The 24,551-nt window shown below is 47.0% G+C and overlaps 1 protein-coding gene across 3 annotated transcripts in view; it reads right to left on the bottom strand.

Moving 5' to 3' along the window:
* Nucleotides 1-24,551, bottom strand: part of LOC138530413 (guanylate-binding protein 1-like) — a 1,110,598-nt gene that overhangs the window by 647,369 nt on the left and 438,678 nt on the right. For all 3 annotated transcript variants that reach the window (XM_069640909.1, XM_069640906.1, XM_069640908.1), the window contains 3 exons: nt 9,907-9,963; nt 3,575-3,791; nt 1,633-1,760 (listed from right to left, as the gene is read on the bottom strand). In XM_069640909.1, coding sequence (XP_069497010.1) covers nt 1,633-1,760; nt 3,575-3,791; nt 9,907-9,963 — 402 coding nt within the window. The remainder of the gene's footprint in view (nt 1-1,632; nt 1,761-3,574; nt 3,792-9,906; nt 9,964-24,551) is intronic.

Consider the following 24,551-nt stretch of genomic DNA (forward strand, 5'->3'; position numbering starts at 1 on the left):
AAGAGACCAGGTGGAAGATGGATGGTGGGGCAGGGTGCTAAAAAGTCTCTGGAGAAAGGTGAGATATTGAGTGCGCGAGAGAGCCGCACACAGTGGTGAGAGTGAAGCTGTGATTGGGAGAGAGAGTGGTAGTGGAGAAGGGTACAAGAAGGTGAGAGAAGGGAGAGTGTAGAGGGGACAAGACGAGAGGAGAGAGATGGAGAAGTTGCAGCAGGGATAGCTGGAGTTACGAGAGAGTTGGCGTTGGTGGAGAAGAGAAAATGTAGAGCTATAGCGGGGAGGTATGTGAAAGATTGGAGGGACAGAGGAAGAGAAGTGGGAGGAGAGAGAACGATAGGGAGGAAGGAGCGAGAGAGGAAGGGAGGAGGGGGTTTGAAGATCGGAGGGAATAGGAGATGGGAGAGATGGTGGGAAGGAGCAGGGGACAAGAGAGGGGGAGTAACAGGAGAAAGGGAAGCAGAGAATAAGGGGACACAAGATCAGGGAGAGGTGCGAGAGGGAGAAAGGTAGAGTGTGTGAGAAAGTAGAGGCACCAGTTTGAACATCATTGATAATATCTGTGTGGATCCACTAGAGTAGTATCAGGTTCTGTAACACAGTTCCCTCTAACAGTGAAGGAAACCGCAGTAACATGCACAGCCAGGTAGCTTCCATTACTGGAGAGACACCGGGGGCGGGTGGATGAGGGTTAATTAGAGGGGTCACATATACCACCATAACTTTAAATCATGTGCGAGGTTGCAGAGCACTAATGGAGTTACCCCTGCTCGAGAACAAGCAAATTATTATACACATTTTAAGGCATTTCCCACTGTCAGATTGAGGACACAGTGGTAGCAAGTGCTACAAGGCAGAGCATACTATTGAAGGTGAACCCACAGTCACAAGTATTGCTCAACCTTTTGGAGAGAAACCATGAGGCTATATGGGTGGGTGGGCAGTTCCACCCGCTCTGGCGGATCATTTGGGTTACACCATAAGGAATCCCAACCAAGGTAGAGGAGTCAGTTAATCTCCCAAATCAGAGGGTGGGCATGGGTGAATGGCATTCTTGGGGAAGCTCTTTGATGGACACACCATAGCATGGCAATCAGGATTGGCCCAGTTATTTCTGTAGCTCTTGAAGAGGGAATTTACCAGTTTCTAGACACCTCACATTTTGACCGTTATGGAAACTGAGGCAAAATAAAATAATTTGATTTACCCAGGATCAGACAATGTGGTTAAGTGAGGAAGCCAGTTGAAAGATGTTACTTGGGTGAATGATAATGACGAACTGTATATTACTTTGTTGCCCAGTATCAACTGCCGCCAGGATATTTGGTCTGAATTCCGTATGTATCTTGCCAGACAAGGCTCTGCGACAGAGCCGCATGTGCTATTCCCTTCCAGTCTGATACCTGTGTCCACAACTGTGTGCTCTGCAGCTCTACCATGATGCATTTATGATCTAACGATCATCACTTGCCTGTGCTGTTCATCTATACCAAGTGCTAATAAATAAAAAGTAAAAAAATAAAGTGAGGCTTTCAGGATCAAAAACGACATAATTTAGAACCAAAGTCAGAAACGAACCCATTACACCCCATGCCTCCTGGAATAGCTGTTACTTTTCTGTACTTTCGAGCTCACCTTCTCCACGTCCCCAAGCCCTTCCGTGTCTAGCAGAACCAGGGTGCAGTTGGTTTTCTGAGGGTGGGGGACACACCACATCCAGATCCCCTTGGTATGTGATTGGATGGTTGATCCTAGAGAAAATCCTGAAAAAATAACCAAGATTGGCATCTGAAAACCTCTGTACCCGTGGAACATATGCATGTTGTCAAACATTTGGGATTTTAGGGTCAGTTGAAATCAAAGGATCTTGTAAGTAAAGCAGGAATCTTAAGTATCGCAAATAAAATAAATGCTGCTTCTTAAATCTAACAGTATCTCAGAAAAATGTATGACAGCAAGCAATATCAGAATGGTATCTAAAGTAGCACTTGTTAGATGAGGAACAAATGTGTACCCTTCAGAACCAATACTATCATAAGACAACAGTGAGTAATCTCATATCTCCAAATATCTCAGACTCCATTCGTGTTACCCTTTCTATCTTGAAACCTTGCTGCCTTTTGGGCATTTGCTATCCTATGATTCTTGAGAAATCCTGAATGGACTGTTTTGAAGCCTGGTGTTTAAGAAATACTTTTCTTTTTGGGAAGCACAGTCGTTTCTTAAAACCTTATTTTGATACAGAGTGTTTTGGCAGCATCCTGTGGTAACACATTGTGGATTGGGAAAACCATTGTATTTGAGAAACTTTCGCCACTCATCAATCAGTTTTTTTAGGGAAACTTTGCTATCTGTCAGAATATGTACCTCATGTCAGAATATCTCAGGAAACCTTTTGTGTCTTTGAGCACGTTTGTTGTTTTGCTTATGCCCCCCTAAAGTGGGAGACCTCTGGCATTGGCAGGATAATACTATTTTGAAGATTTCTTGTTTAACTCAGGAAACATTGCAATCCTGACAGTATCTTAAAATTCTGATAACAATGTTTTTTCACCTTTCACTCCATAGATTTCTCTTGGGCACCCTTTCCTTTTGCTTGTTTGAACCCTGCCTGACATCTTGTGGGTAATTAAAACCTTCTGCTTTACTTCCCTTGCTCGTTTTGCTCATTCTTATGGGGAAACTGACTGTGTTGAGAGACTGTGCCTCCCTTTATAAATGATTGTATTGTTACAATTGCATCCATGACCTTACAATGAAGTGCACTAAGGACAGTTTATAACCTTATATCTTTTTATATGAACCTTTTTGGTTATTTTTCATATGGGCCTAGGTCAAGCTGCTGGCAGCTGTGCTATTTTTACAATTTGTGTGTTATTTTACTCATGCACATTTGCATTTACAGTGAATGGCTACTGGTCTTCTTCCTACCTTCTCAGGCCAGGAAAGACTTTGTATGGAAATCCCCTTCCCAGGGAATACTGTGGTTTGGGCGGCCTAAGTGGTGATATGTGTGAGTATGTGTGCGTGTGCGCATGCGTGCATGTGTGTGTGTCAGAGAAGGGGTCTGCGACTGTCTAGTCCCAATCAACAACTCTGATGCCATGAAAGTCTATTGCAGGGCAGATGTGATGACCGGTAGCTATACACAATTGGATTGCCACTGGCAGTTTGAATGGTGCAGATCCTTACCATTGGTGGGCTTCGCCTTGCTCCCAGCCTGAATCCCATCTTGTGGATCATATACTTGTTGAAAAAGACAGATAGTCTTAGGGACGTTTGGGGGTCATAGGGACCTGTGGTGTGGTCACTAGTGAAGGGCATCAAAATATATTGAAATATTGGAATCCCATGGTATGCAGGATATCCCCTAGCAGTTCCAATACATCTTAACATTTTCTACATCTTTTCTTTGGGAAAGAACTAGTTTGTAAGCTATCCTTTAGGAATCAAGATGCAAAGCTGTCATTGTGGCAGGTAAAACTATTTGTAATCACACAAAATGCTTTGCTTTTTCTTATGACTTTTCATGGTATTGTTTGAACTTTTCAAGCTACCGGGTTTTCTTTGACATTACCTGTCCTCTTCCCAGCCAGCTTGTTCATGAGATAAGACTTCCCTGTGCGGTACAGTCCCACAATGGCCACCACCACAACAGGCTGGGTGATCATGTTGAGGATATTCAGCGCTTCTTGGTTCACCTGCAGACTTCCACCTGGCAGGTTCTCAATTATGCAAATAGGTTCATCCATGGTGGGCACAGGTCCATTGCCCAACTTCTGGCAGCCCTGAAACTGGGAAGAAAATATCACAAAAAGGTATGGAAAAGTACTTCCTTTGACAAGAAAACCTTTCTTTAGCCCACCCAGGCTCCAGGTCTGAATTAGAGTAATTGGTACACGTTTCCTTTTCCCTCGGAACTCTACCAAATGTTGGGAGCAATGTTATTTACAAACCCCTCCTGACTTTCCAGAACAATCTCCCATCTAGCTTCAAATGTCAACCATCCCCTGCCCCTCCACCACTGTTCCATATTGTTAGGCAAGATTTGATACAGTACCCTTTGGTACTACAACAACCTTTACCTCCTGACAATAGGAACCCAACCTTTGGTTTAAGTATGTACTACACAGGTTTGTAGTGTGGTTGAGCAGCCAGACTTATCTCAAGAGGGGTCAATGTGAGCAGTAGGGTAGTTACAAATAGATTCACAGTGACAAGTATCCAAATAAACACTTACACGTAAGGTTTCTTGATTAAACAATTATTAATTTAACAGTCAGTTTGAATAAGCCTTCTTCAGAAGGGGCAATATAACAGTAACACACAAATACACTCCAAAATACACTCTATCAGTTTTTCTAAATCAGCAAATACCCATTGGGGATGGCACACAGACACTTCCTGCACCCTCAGGTGACTTAAATAGCTAGGATACTGTGGGCATTAATATATCACTTGTACATTTGGAGCAATACTGAGATTGGTGTCAAAGAATAAAGGGTTATTAGAATAAACAAGAGATCACACAAATATTCTGAAGCAGGTAAGTACTTTTGAACCCCCCCCAATGCAAAGCAAGTTAACCCATTCCTGAAAGGAAGACAGAAACACACAGTCAGAGTGAAGAAGAGTCATCCAGGGAGCCAGGCCAGGCAAATGTTAATTGGGCAAAAAGTCTAGGGGAGTTGAAGCACTTCTTGCAGGTAAGTAAATGTCTTGCACAATGTTTTATAAGTCTTTGTAGAAAAGAATAATCAATGTAGGGCCACAAGCCGTTAGGCTTGTGAGTAGTAGAAGATGCAAACAACTCTAAAGAAGCAACCAAGACCAGTCTCAACTGAGAACAAGTAAGGCTACACAACAAGCGGTAAGTTCTCTTAGACTGTACAGCACCTTTGGTTAGAAGAAATAGTTCCAGCTGGCTTCTGTTCCTGTGCAGCTCTGCAGATCCTTTTGTTCCTGGACCTCAGTCGTGGGGACAAAAGGGAGGATTTCTGTGGACTCCTGCACTGCAATGGGATGGTCAGTGACAGTAAGCAGCAATCTTCAAATCAGTGGCACATTGCGGTTTCAGCTCCGCGTCTATAGCAAATAGCACCACTGCGGTTCCTGGCTGTTGAGATGGACTTTCCTTGCATCTGGGGTCCAGCACTCTGTTGAGGGGGCTCAGGCTCGGTCAGTTCTGCTTCCTGGGAGTCCGGAGGATCTTCCTAGAGCTCTTGGCCAACTTAAAAGTGATGCACTCCAAATCTGGTGTTCCTCTCCCTGGCACTTCGGTTCCTGCAGCTGCAAGAAGTACAGCCAGCTACAAGAGGATGTCCAGACGAGCTCACTTTGGAGTTGATTGGTCCCACCAACTCAAGGGGAGAAGTCGTCCTGGCAGGGCTTCTCTAGTCGAGGCGAATTTGGAGCTTCAGCACAGCAGCAGGGCTTCACCAGGCAAACCAACGGTCCAGGAGTTGCAGCAGGCATCTCTTCCATGTTCTCCTTTGGATTCCTTCGTCCAGTGGTCGACTCTGCCTTCCAAGCCAAAAAGCCTCACCTTTTATGCAGGTCTCTCCCATTCATTCCAGCCTAGATGTCAGTCAAACAGCAGGGTGGCTGCCCTTGCCGGACAGCCAGCCGGCTAATCACCTTTGCGATCACCTTTGCGAATCACATTCCTGTAACCAAGGGGATTAAGCACAGGGAGTTTCAGGGACCTCCCTCACTTCCTGCCCCTGCCAGACACTCTGGAGCAGAGACGGGCTTCACTCGTGAATCCCGCCAAAGACAAAATGAACAAAGGGACCAAACCTGGTTTGGCGCGCCAAATAAAATTTCAAGAACGAGCTTTCCACTGAGAAATGGTGAAAAAAGAAGACTGGGTCCATTTTGACAACAATGGCACCCAAGGGTGCTTTACTGCAGCTGCGAACGGAGCCCGCGGTAAAAACACACCACGGTAGTTAAAAGTAAATAACTGCCACCAGCCATTAATCGTAGAAAGGGTAACATAAAAATGTTACATGAGAAACTAGACAAAGGGGATACTAAGTATCCCCTCCAGCACCCTATTGTAAGATAGTGTGTGCTCGGTCTAGAAAGTTATAAATGTAAGTAAAGTCAATTTCACTTCAATGCTCTTGGAAACAGTAGTTTATCCAAGAGAAGGTATTTAAACCTTTGGGAAATCTGAAAGACTTCCCTGTGCCCCTGCACTGAAGGTGATGTGTGTCACAATGTAAAAAGATGCCTATGGAGTTTATCAGACTCCAAACACCAAACGAAATACAGAGTTCAAATCACATAAAAATACATGAGAGAGTGGGGAATAAAGTCTTACTCTCTCCAGGTTAAAAATTAAAAAGTCCTAGAGTCCAGCAAAAGTGATGGGTGTCTCTAAGTAGAGAGGAATTAGCGCATTTCTGAGAATTCTCCGTGACACATCTAGATGCTCTTCCTCTTCAGAAGGACACCGGCCAATCAATTCCAAATCGGAAGTAACACTTTCATCTGAGACCTCTTGACAACCAACACAATCCTAAATGTGGCTAATGCTCAACTCCAGATATGTCCTGAGCATGAGAAAACTATCTCATATCTGGTGCACCGTAACCCGACCCTGCAACTAACCTATAGTCACTTAAAAGCAAGGGTCATACATTCTTCTCTATATCTTTCTTTTCAAATACAACTACCTTGGTTGTCTGCAGTTAGCATGCTCTTGGCACATTCTGCCGTTTTTATAAAAATCAAATTTCTCTTCAGACATCAGTGAAAAGACAGGCAGACAAAGTGACTGACTGGCACAATAAATACAATAAAGGAGAGCAGGGGATTATTATGTGTACAAAGTGCCATGGTGTCTTCCGCCTGTCAATGATTGGAGTCAGTAGATGTTTGTACAGATTACAGCTTTGTGCTGCCCCAGATGACTTTCTGTGCTCCTCTTGAACCCACATCCCCATTACACTTAAATAAAAGCTTATGTTGGCATGAGATATAGCTTCCGTCAACTAAGAAGCAGTTTCACATCATTTAATGGCATTAACTATATCGGAGAGATCGATATGCAGATCTATTTAACAATACCTAGATTTCTGCAGTACTGTGTTGTTTCCATCTAACTGTACAATACAATGGAAGACACTTTAAAACACTCCACAGACTTGGTAAGTAAGTTTAATTGTCCAGACTTCATCTGTAATGCAGTCTCCTTGTACGACTATATATAACATCTATTTAGCTGTAAAAGGTGTGGCCAAGTAGCCATCTCTAAAATGATAGTGCTACCGCGCTTCCTCTACTTCTTCCAAAACATTCACTATTACATCCCGGCTGCTTTTATTCCGACTTCTGGACTCTCTGCTGAAAGATCTGGTGTGGGGAATCTCCAGACACAAGCTCACCCTAGATGCATTAATGTTACCATATAAAGTAGGTGGTGTTCAGCTTCCGGATTTGGAAAGGTACTTCTTGGCTGCCCAACTTACTTTCGTGGCCAAATGGCTAGCAGACGATTCCACCTCAGAGACCGACCTCCTAACCCAGCTAATAGCCCAGATCCGACTGAAGGAGATCCTTTGGGTCCGATGGAAGCATTCAGCGAAAGCTCCCCTGCTTGTTCAACTGGGTCGTAAGATATGGGACAGAACACCGAAGCTGCAGAAGACAGAAAACCCATACTCCCCAGAAACACCAATGACCGCTGACGTCTGCTCCAACAAAGTTGACCTAGCGCTCACGAGGCTATGAGAAAGGCACGGCATCTACACCTGGGGGGATATGTACGACGAAAACACCTTCCGAGAGCTTGACTCCCTAGAAACCAACAAAGGACTCCCCAAAGGCCAATACCTCTATTACTGGAAAATCAGAGAAGTGACAAAACAAAAATGGAGCGAATGGCCGAAGGAACCGGAAGTGAACCCGACCCTGACGCTACTGCATAACCTTGGAGACAGCTGAAAGCCCACCTCCAGGATATGTGCCCTCCTCAGAGACAGACCTAACCCCAGGAGAGACACTATAAAGAATTCTTGGGAAACAGACCTGGGGATAAGCCTTACAGAACAGGAATGGGGGAGAATCCTACAGTTTCCCAGAGAAGTATCAAGAAATGTGAGATTCAGATTAATCCAACTAAACGTTCTCCACAGAACATATATGACCCCCCGTAGAATCGCCAAATTCCGTAGACCCCCGCTCCCGCTTTGCCCCCGATGCAACTCAGAAAATGCAGGAATGGCTCATATGTTCTGGAGCTGCCCAACGATACAGCACTTTTGGGCCAGAATCGAACAAGCGTGTAGAAGAGCAGGCTTGACCCACTACAAGTAGACACCGAAGGAATGCCTGCTGGGATCTTACCCGAGGATAAGCAAGTTTAGAAACCTCGTCAAATTCATGGACATGGCCTGTATACTGGCCAAAAGAGCAATCGCTATGACTTGGAAAACTTTGTCTGGCCCCTGCTATGCCAAATGGTTTAGGGACCTGGAACACTGGACAGAAGCGGAAACCATATTATGGGGGCAATGAATAATTAAGACCGGGGTAGGCCCGGTCATGACCTATGAAGCCTGGAAATCTTTGATATGGGACATGTTTCATCCGTCCGATGACAAGCCCCTGTGAACGAAAGCCAATTTACCTACAAACCCTGGACACAGGTTTGGCATTAAATCTCATGAGAATCTGTTTTACCCCGCCCAGGAGGCCCAACACCTCTCCAAAGTGGTCTGTGTACCTGCGCCGCTCTCCGTCAGACTAGCTCCGGAAACATACATGACATGTGACGACCTTTGCTGTTTGTTTAAGCTATGTTATTTGTTATAGGTTTCCCCTTTCCCTCCCCCTTCCCCTCTTTCTACTGACAAATGCGATTTATAATATGACTATTCAATATGTCATTTTCATTTGAAAATCTCAATAAAAATACTTTAAAATAAAATAGCTGTAAAAGGTGTGTGTGTTTAGGATAGGATGCCCAAGAAAGTAAAGATAACTAGATTCTTTGCAAAGTAAAATATATGAAGTGCCTGTGGGTGAGAAGACAGCTATTTTCTTTTTATTTGTTGGTTAGAGACTAAGGGCCTCATCACGACCTCGGCGGTAGCGGTGGCGCTATTAGCGCGGGGGCTATTAGCGCGACCGCCATAGCCCCCGGCGCTAATAGCGCGGGATCACGAGTTGGGCGGACTTGGAAGTCCCCATTCCCCTTTGAGCCCATTCGGGAATGCCCCATTCCCCATTGGGCTCAACGGGGATATTTTGCACTCATACCGCCGGCGGATTTCCCGCCAGCGGTATTAGCGCGAATTCTCGGCGGATTTCACACCAGCTCAGAGCTGGTTTGAAATCCGCCGAAGCCCTGATTCAGCGGACCCTTAAATCCGGCGGTAATAGCGCTACTGCCGGATTTAAGGGTTACTGCCGAGGTCGTGATGAGGCCCTAAGTGATGTGCAAGTATCACTAGTATGTGATCGAGGGCTCAGTGAAGCTACATCAGCGCCAGAATTAAGGACCTGTAGTTGGAGGGAGTCCCGTTGTCTCCCACTAGCAACACATTCCCACACCTGCCAGAGTTTAATCACCATAGATCTTTGACCTAACCCAACACAATGCTACATCTTATGTCATCTACAGTGCCCTTCTGCCTCTAGCTATGCCATTTAACATCTGGCGTAGAATACACACACGTCCTACCCCTCAATTCAACCCCAAATCTGGCAGAGTATTATCTACACGCACTGTGTCCTAGAGAGACTACACTGTGCAGTAATCATGCTGCCCAATGACTACCAGCACCAAGAGACTTTAATGAGGTTTGGCCGCACTGCCAACCTGAAAAAAAGTTTCCTTTGGATTCAACACAAACATCAGATAGAACCACAGTGAATTAAAAATACAAAAAGGCTTACCTTTGGACGTCGAGGGCCTGAAATGGCTGAATTCTGAACCAAGGTGACAGATTCTGTCTGCAGGAAAGTAATAATTAAGACAGCAATGAATGGTAATATAGTGATTACACACAATTAAATATCTCTGGTCTATTTTACTTTATTTTAAAAGACCTGTTAAATGTGCAGGGTTGAGCAGCCAAGATAATTCATTTGCACTTTTAACGCTCAAATTCCAAATCTCCTCCATCCTCCATCGTTACCATAAGTAGCCCCTAGTGCATTCATGGAATTCCATTTCATATGGACAGTCCCAGAGACTAGCTTACAGCACATTATCCTTAGGTGGTCAGCGACACACACATCTATATTTGAGTTTGCCGGACCCAGCTGTGGCAATTCTGCCAAACGCGTTTACCGTCAGACATTTTGGGGGAACACTAAGTTTATTTACCATAATTAAGTCCCAGAGGACTCCATTCAGGTATGGAGGAATTACACTCTTTGGTAATTCCGCCAGCAACAATGTTTACATTTTCTGGAGGAAAAGTCTGCAGCAGTGATATTCTGCTGGTATTATCTTCCAACTTACCTCCAAAGCTATAATTTCAGGCAAAGCAGTAAAATTGTCATTGATTCAATGTATGCCCTTTTTGATGGATGTTGCCTATTCGTAATAAGCACTTCAAGTCTCCTGAACCCGTGCACTCTGTGTGGCAGCAAAATGGGTGTCACAGGAAGGGAAACAGGTGTGTCCTATAATTTCTTCTCTGACCGGAAGTGAGCACTTGGCATTGAACATTTTCTGTGCATCTAGCAATAGAGCTTTAACTACCCTAAGAAATATGACGATAACCGTTGTCAAACATATCATGAAAAGAATTGACGTCCTTTGAACACTACTCATGACAACTGAAATTTTGGTTAAATCCTTGAATCATTAAAAAATAACATTGCCTGGCCAACCACAGAGCATATTGCACCAATCTATCAGGGGAACCAAGGAATGAGGAAAAGTACTGCTAATCAGCAACAGAAATGCAACAAAGCCTTTCCTGTGCTAAACTTTGCCGGGGAGGTTGGGATTACTTGGGGATTAAAGGTGGATAGTTCCTGATATGCTAGCAAAAATACATACATACATGAAAGAGAGCAGGGTATGCGCATGCTAAAAACACACTGGGCAAAAAAACGGAATAGATGCAAAGGAGGGTGGGAACATGGAAGAGGGAAAAGTACAATAAAAGATTCAGGAGGGACCCCTGTTAAAGAAATGTGGTGGAAGATGGGGAAAAAATCTTACCCGCCTCTTTGTCCCACACTTAAAATGGGAGATTATGGACATGGTGTAAAGGACATTGATGTATTGAAACAATAATGGTTTAATTGAGGAGTTTTGTAAAGGCTGCACGTCACCTTGCTGTCAGTTCGGACCACAAATGAGGCACATTTTACTCAAAATACTGCACAATTAGGGGGATTTCCAAAATCAACCCTGCGAGAGGATTTTAGTAAGCATCATGAAGAGCTGGGAGACATTGAGATTTTAGCCAAACCGAATCAAAGTATGGCAGCAGAGCGGCAATGCTTAGTTCTCAGGAGCGCTGCTTGAGTGGTCTTAGTCTAAAATGGTTCCACGCAGAACCACACCAATAATTCCACTTAGACAGGTAAGTACACAAATATACAATGAGTTATTAGGCCTTTAAAATACACACTAAGCAAGTAAAAACCTTTAGTCAAATATTGCCACAACAACACTGCAAATCGTATACATGTATTTGTCATGCCTTCGAGCCAGCGCAAGGCATAGTTAAGTTTAAGTCTCTTTTGTCTGGGGGCGTGGCTTGGGCCCATGGAGTAAGGTCGAGCGTAGTTGGAGCTCCTGTCGAGATCCTCCATTAGATCCTAAAATCTGGCGGTGCACAAGGATTTGAGCAGCAGCAAACACAGCTAAAGGTGTCTCAATCGATTCACCAGCCCCGGTGTGCAGAGACAGTGAAAACCGCAGCGGTCTTCATGAAGAAAATTGCCTCAGAACAAGGTGCCCGGCACGGGCAAGATGGCGGTTGTGGCCGCGACTCGGCTGTGATGTGGAGGAGGGGCCGAAGCTCGTGAGAAGGAGAGCAAAGAGGGCTGCTGGCGTGCTGGTCAACGGTAGCGGAGGGAGTGCTGAAGCTTAGGATCCCACAGAAACAACCCAAGCAAAGCAGTCCAGGCTGTGCAGACAACGAGACTCAGAGAGGTCCCCGTAGGAGGTCAGAGATCGGGTGTGGCAGTGATCGTGCTAGGAGGGGAAGCCGGGCTGGCGGATCGCCCAGGCAGTAATCCCAGGCAAAAGCAAGACCCAGAGGGCGGCACAGAGGCAGAAGGCGTGGGCACTGCCACCCGCTGCATCGGACTGGAGTACCCGCAGTTTAGGTGAATCCTTCCAGGAGGCAGACCGGAACCAAAGGACTGAAGACAGCAGCGGAGCAACTGCGGATTGGGACGTAAAGGAGCGAGGGAACAATGCAGTGGACATTGCGGTGAGTGGGGGCACGGCAGCCAAAAAGTAACAGCGGATGATGCACTAAACACGGCCACATATCCAAAGGAGATTGAAACTACGCCAACAGACGTGTCGGAGCCTGCGCTTCTGCCTATCGCAACTGGAGCCGTTACACGGCGTACAGTGCCCGAACTAAGGACACAGGGGACCGAAGCACGACACAGAGGAGAAGGCTTTCTCCTCTGCACGCCAGCACCCGAGCTCAGGAAAGAGGGCGCGCGGGAGAGGCAAGCGCAGGGTTGAGCGGTGCCCAGCGAACGAGGGGCACAGGGCCTGGACATGCTAGGAGAAGGGTACTGGAAAGGACTGCCAGAACACAGAGACAAAAAAGGTAGGCCAGCATGCTTGCAACTGCTCAGAGGGCGCCCCATAGGCCAGCTGTGGAACCATAGCACTGCAGCCCCTGGAGCATAGGGAGACACGCACAGGGCACAGCCCGGGTGGAAGGGGACACAGGTGGCCATAAAAAGGAGGTGGCAAGGCCGAGGATACAACAGTAGTACAACCTACCACAGAGTGATGGACATTAAGTGCAGCCGCCGCCTGCAGTAACACAAGTACTGGATACCCCATTGAACTGGCACGCTGCACTGGCCGCTACACACTGCCTAGAGGGGGGGAGACTAGGTCCTAAAGTCAAGGAGCTGAAATGAGACACTAACATGCGTAGAATGCCCAATTAGCAGCGGACACAACAAGCCACGAGTAACCAGAAGACACAACCCATCGGGACTTGGGGTACCTGAAGGTTGCGGTGCGTTACTAGAAGCTAACACCATCTAGTGAGGTAACCACCATAGGTGCCGATACTGCAACACTTGCTTTGATATCCAGCGGGTCTCAGTGGTACCAGGCAGCAACACAACCCGACCACCAAACAGGTTTGGAGGGTGGAACAGGGAAGTTTATGGTCTCAGGCTGCCTCCGCTGATTACATAGCAGAACCACTCACTGGCTGAGGTGAGACTGCACCATCCACACAGACTAAAAAGACCAAGCGTAAAGTGGAAGCAAAGAGCGCAACTAGCACTGCTGGGCCCCAAGTGAAGTGGTAAACTGCCGAGGTCAGCGTTCGGCACTAGACTGAACGACTGAAACACGGTAACCCTTAAATCTGAGAACTAGAGAGAGACCGCCAAGCAAGCAAACACATTTGCCCGAGAGCACGACCACGTGTTACTGGAAAGTGCTGGATACGCTGTTGAAAGGGAGAAGGCTCTAGACACGGATGGGGCACATACAAGCGCACAGCAAGGCAGTGACTGGTTGGCAACACTTGAACTACGGTAAAGTGTTGCCTCAAGGGGACCAGGTGGAAATGCCCTCAACAAAAGAGAAAAACAAGACCTCAATCAAGGACTCTTTTGCCGCGGCCAAGGCAAGAGATCAGCCCCAGGCCAGCAATGGGTCCAGACCGGCACCAGAAACCCCAAAGGAGGACGTCAAAGACAAGCAAGTGCTGGATGCAATAGCAGCATTGCGCTCGTTCCTAGACACCAAAATAGGGGAGGTCAAAGAAGACATGCAGTTTATGAGGCAGGACATGCGCAATCTGACGGAACGAGTGGCGGGCACTGAGACGTGGCAGAAGGAAACAGCAGAAATACTGAGAAAAGAGAAACACTGTCCTGGAGACGAGTGCGGAAGATTCAGAAGGGCGAGCCAGACGCAATAATGTGCGTCTACTGGGAATTCCGGAGGGAATGGAAGGACCCAGCCCTACGAAATTTGTAGACGCGCTACTGCAACAAGAAATTGGCACTGGCCGACTCTCACAGGGATTTGTGGTGGAGAGGGCCCATAGAACGTTACAGAAAAGACCTCTGCCGGGATCATACCCACACCTGATGATAGCCAAGATCCAGAATTTCCAGGACAGAGAAATCATACTACGGTATTCGGGGGAAGGAGGAGAAATAAAAAGGGATAACGCCAAAATCGCCATATACCCGGACTACACGCCGGTGGTGCAAAGGGCAAGGAACTCTTTTGTCCCGATCAAGGCAAAACTGCAACAACTAAACCTTAAGTACATGCTGATGTACCCATCAAGACTCAAGGAGTTGTACAAAGGCCGAGCATTGTTCCTGGAGACCCCGGCGGCAGTCACTGTGTGGCTGGAACACAATAACCTGGACACGGGAGAATAAACTGTACCATAGCTTACACTCTTCCATGCAGAACAGGGAACTGGCAACTGCGACTAACAGACGGAGCGAAGGGAGATGTTTGACCTTGAAGCCAGTAGAATATATTGCTGCCAAGATGCAGAATTTGACTAGGACTGGAGCACTACTGGGCCACTTGGCCTGGGCTAATAGACGCACCTTGCGAAAGGACTGGTGTCAGCCTGTTGCTGACACTACAAAATCTGCGCATGACGACCCGGATAGGCCAAGAAGGCGCGGGGTGCCTGAGCGTTGCTTGAATGGAGCAACTGATGGGTGCAGTTGGTTAATTTTGTTTTATTGTTGTTTGGAAAGTTACATGTTCTTCACAGAAACAGGTAAAACGTGGAGGTGCACAACTGGCAAAAATAAATGGGACAAGGGGATAGGGTGGGGTGGGCTGCGATAACAAACTTGGTGGTGTGTAAGCAGGAGTGGGCCGGGACGGTCAATGTAAATGCACAAAATGGCGGCTGACATAAGCTTACTAACTTGGAATGTCAGAGGGATGGGTACCTTTATGCGTAGAAATAGCATTAAATCCTACTTGAAGAGGAAACGGATCTCGATTGAATTGCTGCAGGAAACCCACCACACAGCAGATGATGTGCATAAGGTACAGGAACACTGGGGAGGGCAAGGATACGAAGCGACGTACTCCAAGTATGCAAGGGAAGTGTACACCTGGATAAATGACACTGCCCTTCGGCCTGTCGAAGGTGGAAGCGGATGCGGATGGAAGATTCTTGATACTTACGGTGAGCATCGAGCAATTAGAAATTGAAATAGTTAACTCCTATCAGCCTAATCATGGTATCCCAGCGCTCTTGAATGAACTGTGCGCCAAGATAGCCCCCTACCGGGGACGTGGCCAGCCAGCACGAGATGAGGACGTGATTCCTTGGTGCTCTGGCGCCGCCAGCCGTATCCTGCCTAAAATCCTGGAAATACTGATGCGACAGACCCCAAAAGTCATGATCCAGCATACGATATCGCCTGCAACAATCGCCACATTTTTGGTGCCAAATCGGAAAGTAAAACGGAAGATATCCGCTGCGGAGTTGGAGCGCACCCGACACCAAGGCGTAACCAACAACAGCGTAAGGAGAGACGGCACTGGGGATGCGTAGCACCAGCTCTGAAACACATGCTGAGAAGCCGATAGCGCAGCGAGACACCAGTGTAAACATGTGCGCAAGCTCTGTTCTTTGTTCCCTGAACCGTGTGGAGACCTGCTATGACCAAGCCCGCGAGGAGGACCTGGCCGCGCGGGAGGAGGCGGCCCCTGGTACCGAGCAGAACCCCGCTGCTGGGCGAGAGAGACTCCCACCGATACCATCGAGGTGCCGGGACAACGCGCCAGACCCAAGGTGAGCGAGGGTTCTGGTGTGCGGTGACTGCCTGGCCGCAGTGAGACTGGGAAGGAGCCGTTCCCCCCTCCGGAACACGAACGAGGGAACACGAAAGCTGGAAAGTGAGCGAACATTGCAGACTCTGCCCGCCGAATCATCCGCGAGTGAGACACCCGTGGAGGCCGAGGAGGGGCTGCTACGGGTGTCGGGATAACACACTGACCCATCCCCCAAAGTGTGGACCGCCTTGGCTGGGCCCAGAGTGGGAGAGCTGAGGCACTGCTGGGGGTGGAGGCTACCCAAACGGCCCGGAGAAACATCTTCCACTCGCCGCCCTCCACGCGGGAAAGCACCCACAGGATGCTTGCCTTGAACTCAGACAGCACACACACTGCAAAGTAGGAAAGAGAACCAGACCATCCTGAAATACCGCAGCACGAGCCTGCAGAAAATCTGGGGTGATACCGGGAGAGAGAAGGGGCTTCCCCCCCATACATTCAAATCAGTGGTGAAATTGTCTGCATAAGCACCATACAAACCGCACAAATAGCCCAACCAAATCAAGGAGAGCCAAAACGGTGAGACAGAGCACGCAAATACCTAAAGATGACCCACGCGAACTGATAAAAGCCACAACGTGTGTATCAAGCAATAGCAGACAAAATTAACAAGCTACCCCGTGAGGCAAAGGAAGGCCCCATAACCTGGAAGGGCACGCAATAATCGCTCTACCTGCAAAGCCGGAGTCCCATTGCAAGCTGACACTGCATGTAAACAAATCCACACCACAGCAAAAGGGGGAAACACTCCAAATCCGAAACATAGCAGAGGCATAAGGAATCTCTGAACACTAGAAGCAGGGAGGAGGCACACACGTGTGCACAACCACAACAAACACAGCTGCAAATAGAAACCTGCAAACTGAAGACACTCCTGTCAAAGAGTAGAAAGAATAAAGCAGGGGCCCACGGCGACGCAATCCCGAACGCCGCCTCCCGCTACACCACCAGGTTCCACGACTCCATGGACAACAAATCCAAGACACCGAAAGACACCTGCGAGCTAACATTGTCACCCCCCCACAAAACTAAATAAAATCCCTACATTACAACGACAAAATGACAACATGGGGAAAGACAAACCCAGTAAAACCTCCATACAAAGCAGGATAGAACAGTACGCGACCACACCGCTGTCTCGCTCGCCGTCTCGCTCGCCGAAAGGGTCGGCGTCAACAGAACCAGAGAACACCGAAGGCGACATCTCCCTCAGGGACGTGATGGGTGCCATTGATAGCGCCAGAACATCAATGGAGAAGAAAATGGACAGTATTAGCGCAACCTCACGCACCAGGGAGGCTGAAGCACGCATCTCAGAGACTGAAGACACATGTCTGGCATGCTGGATCGCATTAAAACTCTGGAAGGAAGAGTGGATGAAAGCGAGGGGAGATCGAGACGCAACAATATCCGCATCCTCGGCCTCCCTGAGAAGGCAGAGGGGGCAAGCATGGAACTATTCCTCGAGCAGTGGCTCATAGACATATACGAAAATAAATCCTTCTCCAAATTTTTCTCAATTGAGCGGACACACCACATGCCAACTGGAAGAATCATACCAGGTGCACCGCCACGCACAGTCATCGAAAGACTCATAAATTATAGGGATAGAGACGCCATACTGAAGATGGCAAGGACGAAAGGATCCATCACCTACAATGGTTCCAAAATTGCTTTCTTCCCTGACTTCACCAGAGAGGTGCAAAAAGCTTGTCAATCCTTCGATCCACTCAAAAGACGTCTGCAATCAATGGAAATCAAATAGGGACTAATCTTCCCTGCCCAACTTAATATATTCCACAATGGCACAACGGTGCACTTCATAGATCCTAAAGAAGTCTGGAACTGGGCTGAAAGACATGTAGAAGGCGATTGGAGTACAAAGGGAAAACCGGGGGTTGAACGCAACAGACCACGTCCAGAGAGACCACCAGATATCAGAACCCAACAGCATCAAGAAGAAATGTCGCAACAAGAAAATGTATAATGGGAAACTGCAGCAGTTCAAGCTAACACAATCTCTGGAAGACAAAATACAACAGAACCACTGATACGAAATGGAACAATGGATCACAAAGCACACACCGGCTGGCGGCCAAATCCGAATTGCCCCCCGACGAAGAAGCGTGTACACAGCATCAAAGCAAGTGTGCTAGACTGCCAAGCTTCACCGTCCATACGCAGTTCAAGAAACTTAACTAGTACGGAGTTAATATATGTGAGTTGAAGTTTAATTGTTCACAAGTTCATGATGGGACGACAGATGCTTCAGTTGGGGTTGGAGTATGGGGATGGGGGAGTTGGGAAAGAGTTTTTTATTCACCCGTTAGCATACGGAGGTAATATGATCCCACCAAACACAAGGAAGTCAAAAATAACACACACCCTAAGACAATCACATCCCGAGGGACATATCCACAAACCACAACACCCAGACACCCAATGGCGCCCAAAACTGCTCTACTCAACAGACACCTGACACTTAGGACATGGAACGTGAACGGTCTAGGTTCCAGCATTAAAAGACGACTGGTGTTGTAATATATAAAGTGACACACACCGGATATAGTGCTCCTAACTGAAACACATCTTGCTGGAACGATATGTAACCTTTTCAAAAGGTCTAATTACCGCACTGCGATTCACGCAGGCTTCTCCATGGGGGCTAGAGGGGTGCTAATACTAGTCCATAAGAGACTGCCCTTGGCGATATCCCAAATAACTCAGGATACTGGTGGAAGATATGTACATATACACGCAACATTATGGAACCAAACCATGGCGATTATGGCAATATACTTTCCACCGGCACTCCTAGCCACACTACTAGCAGAAATGACTCTCATCCTTGCCTCAAATACGGCAGACACCTGGGTTATAGGTGGAGACTTCAATGAAGTAATGGACAACACCCTAGATCGCACACACTTGAGAGGGACAAATCCCACTACTAACACCAAACTGGCCACCTTTGCCTCTGCACTGGGCTTGAGAGACGTATGGCGAGACCTACACAGCAGAACGTGCGAATACTCCTTCCACTCAGGCGTGCATGCCTCGCTGTCTAGGATAGACTACTTCTTCTTACCCGCCCATAATATCCATAAAGCACACAGTGTGTCCCTGCTTCTGTGTGGTATATCTGATCACTCCCCACTGCTACTAGAACTTGAAACAGAAAGGCTACGTCCCCCGCCCACCTGGCGACTTAACTACTATTACCTGGGGTTCCCGGACCTGCAAGAAAGAAAAGAAACAGCCACCTCCAATTACTTTGAATTGAATACAGGCTCAGTGAATAACTCGGAACATTATGGGAGGATTATAAGCCAGTTCTGAGGGGTGAAATCCTATCGTGGACAACAGCAAAAATAAAAAGCGTACCGAGCACAGGTCGTAGAAGCTGAAAAAGAAGTAACACTCAAAGAATTAAAAAACATATATAGCAACACACCCGAGACAAACAGAGCCTTGACACTAGCGCAGAAGAAACTAAATAATCTGTCCCTAGACTGTGCCAAGAAAGCGCACAGAGCCATGAAGGCACGTCTGTATGAAACAGGGGAAAAAGCGGGCAAATTGCTCGCATGGCTGGAAAATCGAGATGAAGGACATCAAAAAGTCAAAAATATTAAAAGTATAAAGGCGGAGCTAGTCTCCACTGATCGAGAGATAACAGAATGTTTTGCAAAATTTTACAAAGAGCTATACAGGCCCCCAAATACCACAGTGGAGAGGACTATAATAGATGAAACTGACCTCCCTACACTCACCACAGAGCAAGCCAACATATCAGACAATAAAATAACAGAGGAAGAAATATCGGCAGCTATCTCCCAACTCCAATCAGGCAAACCCCCAGGCCCGAACGGCTTCCCACATGACATTTGGAAAAAAAAAAAAATCATCTAGATATAGCAACCCATCTGCTCAACATGTTTGAACACTCAAAAAGAGTAGGAATACTCCCATTGTACCTACGTAAGGCCACCATAATAGTAATCCCAAAAAAAGGCAAACCCTCAGACGAATGTAGTTCCTATAGGCCCATATCCCTAATCAATAGCAAAGCCAAAATACTAGCGAAGGTACTAGCCAATAGACTCCAAACAGTTATCACATCATTGATCCATCCAGACCAATGCGGCTTTATGCCACAGAGATCTACAAGAATGAACATCCGCAGGCTACGCTTAGCACTTGAAAGAGCACCCACCATACAACAGTCATTGGCGTTACTAGCCATTGATTTCGAAAAGGCCTTTGACTCGGTCCACTGGGAGGCACTGTGGATAATCATGAGGCTTCAGGGAACAATCATAAACTGGGTCCAGCTCCTATACAATACCCCAATAGCAGAAGTGAAAGTGAATGGATGGTCCTCTCGTAATATTCACCTGGGGAAAGGAACCAGACAAGGCTGTCCACTATCGGCAATGTTGTTCGCACTGATCATTGAGCCACTGGCTGTGATCTTACGAAACACAATGACGTGGTCTGGTTTCCGATGGAGCCCAACATGGAAAGATAAGGTATCTCTTTACGTAGATGACCGCCTGGTGTACCTAGGCGACCCAGCAATCTCCTGCCCTATAGTCACCCAAATACTGATAAATTACGGCGCCTTCAGTGGCCTGAGAATGAATTGGTCCAAATCAGTCCTCATCCTAGTTAAAGGAGTAGAAAGTATACCGCCCCAAGGCTCCCCATATGAAATCGAACTAAATCAATTCTGATATTTAGGCATTTTGATTGCAAATAGACTGGAAAACTATGTGACCCAAAACCTGCAGCCAATAGTAAAATGATTTGCCAAGATGTAGACCATTGGGAGTCACTGACACTATTAGGCAGAGCAGCGCGCTTCAAAATGCTTACCCTCCCCCACTCCTTGTATATTTTGCAAAACGCCCTCCTACACATCCCCACAGCAGAATTTCACAAAATAAAGTAATACGGAAATTACTATGGGGAGGAAAACACCCAAGGATAGCCGTAAGTACCCTCCAACGATCAGTATAGGAGGTAGGAATCGGGCTCCCAAATATCCAAACATACTACTGGGCGACCCAGATGGCGACGGTAAATGATGTATTACATGGCAACCCGGAACTACCGCACATACAGGCGGAAATAGCAGCAAGACATGGCACGCCTCCAATCGAAAGCCTCTATAACACTGGGGGCCGCCCCCCCGACCGCACATTAACAGCCCACACGGCCCAAGTCTGGAGAGAAACACAGACACATTGGGTGGGAAAACAAAATCACCCCACTGCAACCCCTCTGGAACAACGCCTACCTCACGGAACTCAACACACTCCCTAAATGGCCGATTTGGGCAACAGCGGGAATACTGACCATTAAGCAAATGATTAAAGAAGACAAAATCCTACCTTTTGCTAAACTCTCGGCTACATATGGTCTCCCACCCAGTGAAAGCTATCACTACACACAACTATACCACGCACTCACTAAGCAAATGGCAAAACTAGTAGATATGCCGGAATGCACGCCAATAGAGAGGAACATAGTCATTGACAGCGTGAAAACCAAAATCACATCCACCATGTACAACGCAATCTCCTCCTTTGCCACAAAAGAAATGTCTAGCCTGAAAGCAAAATGGGAAAGGGATGTGTGCCCGATACTACCAGAGGAATGGATCTCAACTTTAATGTACCCCAGAGACAGCAATATCTGCTAGGATCCAACTCATACAACTGAAAATACTTCACAGAATATACTACCCCCGAGGAGCACTATACAACTGGGGCAAAACAACCAACACCAAATGCCTACGCTGTAAACAGGAAGAGGGGACCTTCTGTCACATCCTATGGCAATGCACACGCATACAGCACTTCTGGCAAAAATGTTGTGAAAGGCTGCGAAGGGTAATTGGAAGATCAATCCCAAGCAAACCAAAACTCCTTCTCCTGGGAATCGAAGAGGAAGGAGAAATGACCCGTTTTGAAAAACTCCTACTCTCAACGATCACAGGGATTGCCAAAAGGAATATCGCTCAATTATGGGGATCAGAGATTACCCCTCAATATGACCAATGGATAGCGGACATAGATGCCAGCATAGTAATGGAGCGCCAAGTCTATCAAGCAAGAGGATGCCCACGCAAGGCAGACAAAATATGGCAAAAATGGGAACAGACTATGTAAAGAAAACAACATCCGAACCAACAGACTCTGCCACACAACATTCGTAAGCACGTAAATGATCCAACTCAGGAACTGTCATAACTCGTTAAAATAAGTGTCAGTGTACCTAAAATGAATATGGTGTCTAATCATAATGCCTCAATGTTTGTATGCACGTAAGTTATGTCTATGTATTGTATGTCATTGTGTCGGAGTAACAAAATACAATAAAATATGTTATCAATCAGATCTGATGAACAGATCTGCCCCGCCGGTGAAGAGGGCAACAGCAGCCCCAATGGCACTGAATGGTGTGTTAGAGAACCTAGACCTAGCAGATGTGTGGAGGGAGCTACACCCACAGGACCGAGAGTTTTCCTACTTTTCGTCACCTCACGGGCTATACACTAGAATAGATTACCTGCTAATAGATAAGGCCCATCTCCCACAGGTAGAATCAGCACAATATCTGGGCAGATCGATTTCAGACCACTCACCACTGGTCATGGAATGGAAGATGCGAAGCCCCAAGCCGTCCATACCACAATGGCGTATGCAGGCAGAGGCACTGACGGACTCTGCCTTCAGAGAGGGACTCTGGAGCAAATTGGTAGAATATACAGGACATAACGTGGGAAGTGTGAAGGACTGGAGCACAGTCTGGGAGGCGCTGAAGGTGGTGGTGAGAGGTGAAGTTATTGCTAGCGCGGGGGGAATCAAGACACTTCGAAGCGATATGGAATTGTGGGAGGAGAAGATCAGGCAAATGGAAGCCAAGGTCCAGAAGGAGTTGCCGGGATGCGTGGGGTAGGTTAGCGAAATTTGATCACATAGCGAAAGCCACTAGAGCACACTCAGAAGGGGACAAACCTAGCAGGTTACTATCGTGGCTGTGCAAGAAGGAAAACCTGAGGCACATGATCGCAGCTATCAAAGATGACATGGGCCAGACGCATAAGTCGCAGAGGTCAATCAACGATACCTTTAAAACATTCTATTCCCAACTATACTGCCACGACACCTTAATATCCCAAGGAGAAATACTAGACACGCTTGAAGAAATAGGTCTCCCCAAACTGGCCGACGCACACATCGATGCGCTGGAAGGGGATCTGTAGACTGAAGACATAAGCAAGCCGATTATGTCCCTGGCAACCAGCAAGACCCTGGGAGGCGATGGGCTACCCCCAGAGTTTTATAAGGCATACAGCTGTGAGCTGACCCTGATCCTACACATGGTGTTTAAGGAGGCATATGAAAAAGGAGTGCTACCTGGAAGCATGAGGGAGACCCTAATTATCCCAATACCCAAACCGGGAATACCCGCAGATGAATGTGGCTCGTACAGACCGTTGGCAATGCTAAACTACGACGTCAAAATACTGACCACTGTATTAGCTAAACGGCTTTCGAGGGTCATCGGGACTATAGTGCATGAAGATCAAAACGGGTTTATCCCAGGTCAAAATAAGGCTGTAAACCTGAGGCAACTGCAACACATTGTGGCGCACACAGCAGGCTCACGAGACCAATACGCGATAGTCTCTCTGGACGCCATAAAAGCGTTCGACTTGGTTTATTGGGAGTGGCTACTTGCTGTCTTGGAGGAATTTGGGCTTGGGCATTGCTTCATTAAATGGATAAAACTACTCTATGAGGCGCCAGTAGCAAGGGTGAAAACTGGAAGGACAGTCTCAGCAGCATAGGAAAAACAGAGGGGCACCAGACAGGGCTGCACGCTGTCACTGATGCTATATGTGCTGGGACTTGAGCCAATCACTATATATTTCAGAAAGCAATTTTTTGATGCAGGAATTAGGGTTGGGGGCATGATGGTATCCTTGTATGTCGATAATGTGTTACTGTACATAAGGGACCCACACCTTAACGTCCCAGTAATCCTGGACATACTAGAAAACTTTGCATAAGTGTCTGGAATCAGCTTCAGCAAAGAGAAATCTTGCATATACCCAGTGGCTGGGCTAGCAAGCAGGAAGGAGGGAAACCTTCCAAATGTAGGGATCCGCTGGCAGCTGGAATCATTCAGATACTTGGGAGTGAATGTTTGGCATACGCCTGAAGTGATGCATGAGAACAATACTGTGGTAACGGTGAAGGGCTTGAGGAAGTCCATGAAGTTCTGGTCTAAATTGCCACTATCAATGTTGGGCAGGGTTGCTATTGTCAAAATGATTGTACTGCCAAGGTTTCTATATTACTTCCAAAACATACATTGCTACATCAGAGCATCATCCTTCCGCCTACTAGAGGCAATATTGAGAGAGTTTCTATGGGGGCCTGCAAGACACAAACTATCCTTGGTCACACTGACCCTGCCGTACAAGGAGGGAGGGGTACAGCTACCAGATATGGAGAGATAC

Source organism: Ambystoma mexicanum, chromosome 1q (genome assembly GCF_040938575.1).
Source record: "Ambystoma mexicanum isolate Mex_15411 chromosome 1q, UKY_AmexF1_1, whole genome shotgun sequence".
Taxonomy (NCBI): domain Eukaryota; kingdom Metazoa; phylum Chordata; class Amphibia; order Caudata; family Ambystomatidae; genus Ambystoma; species Ambystoma mexicanum.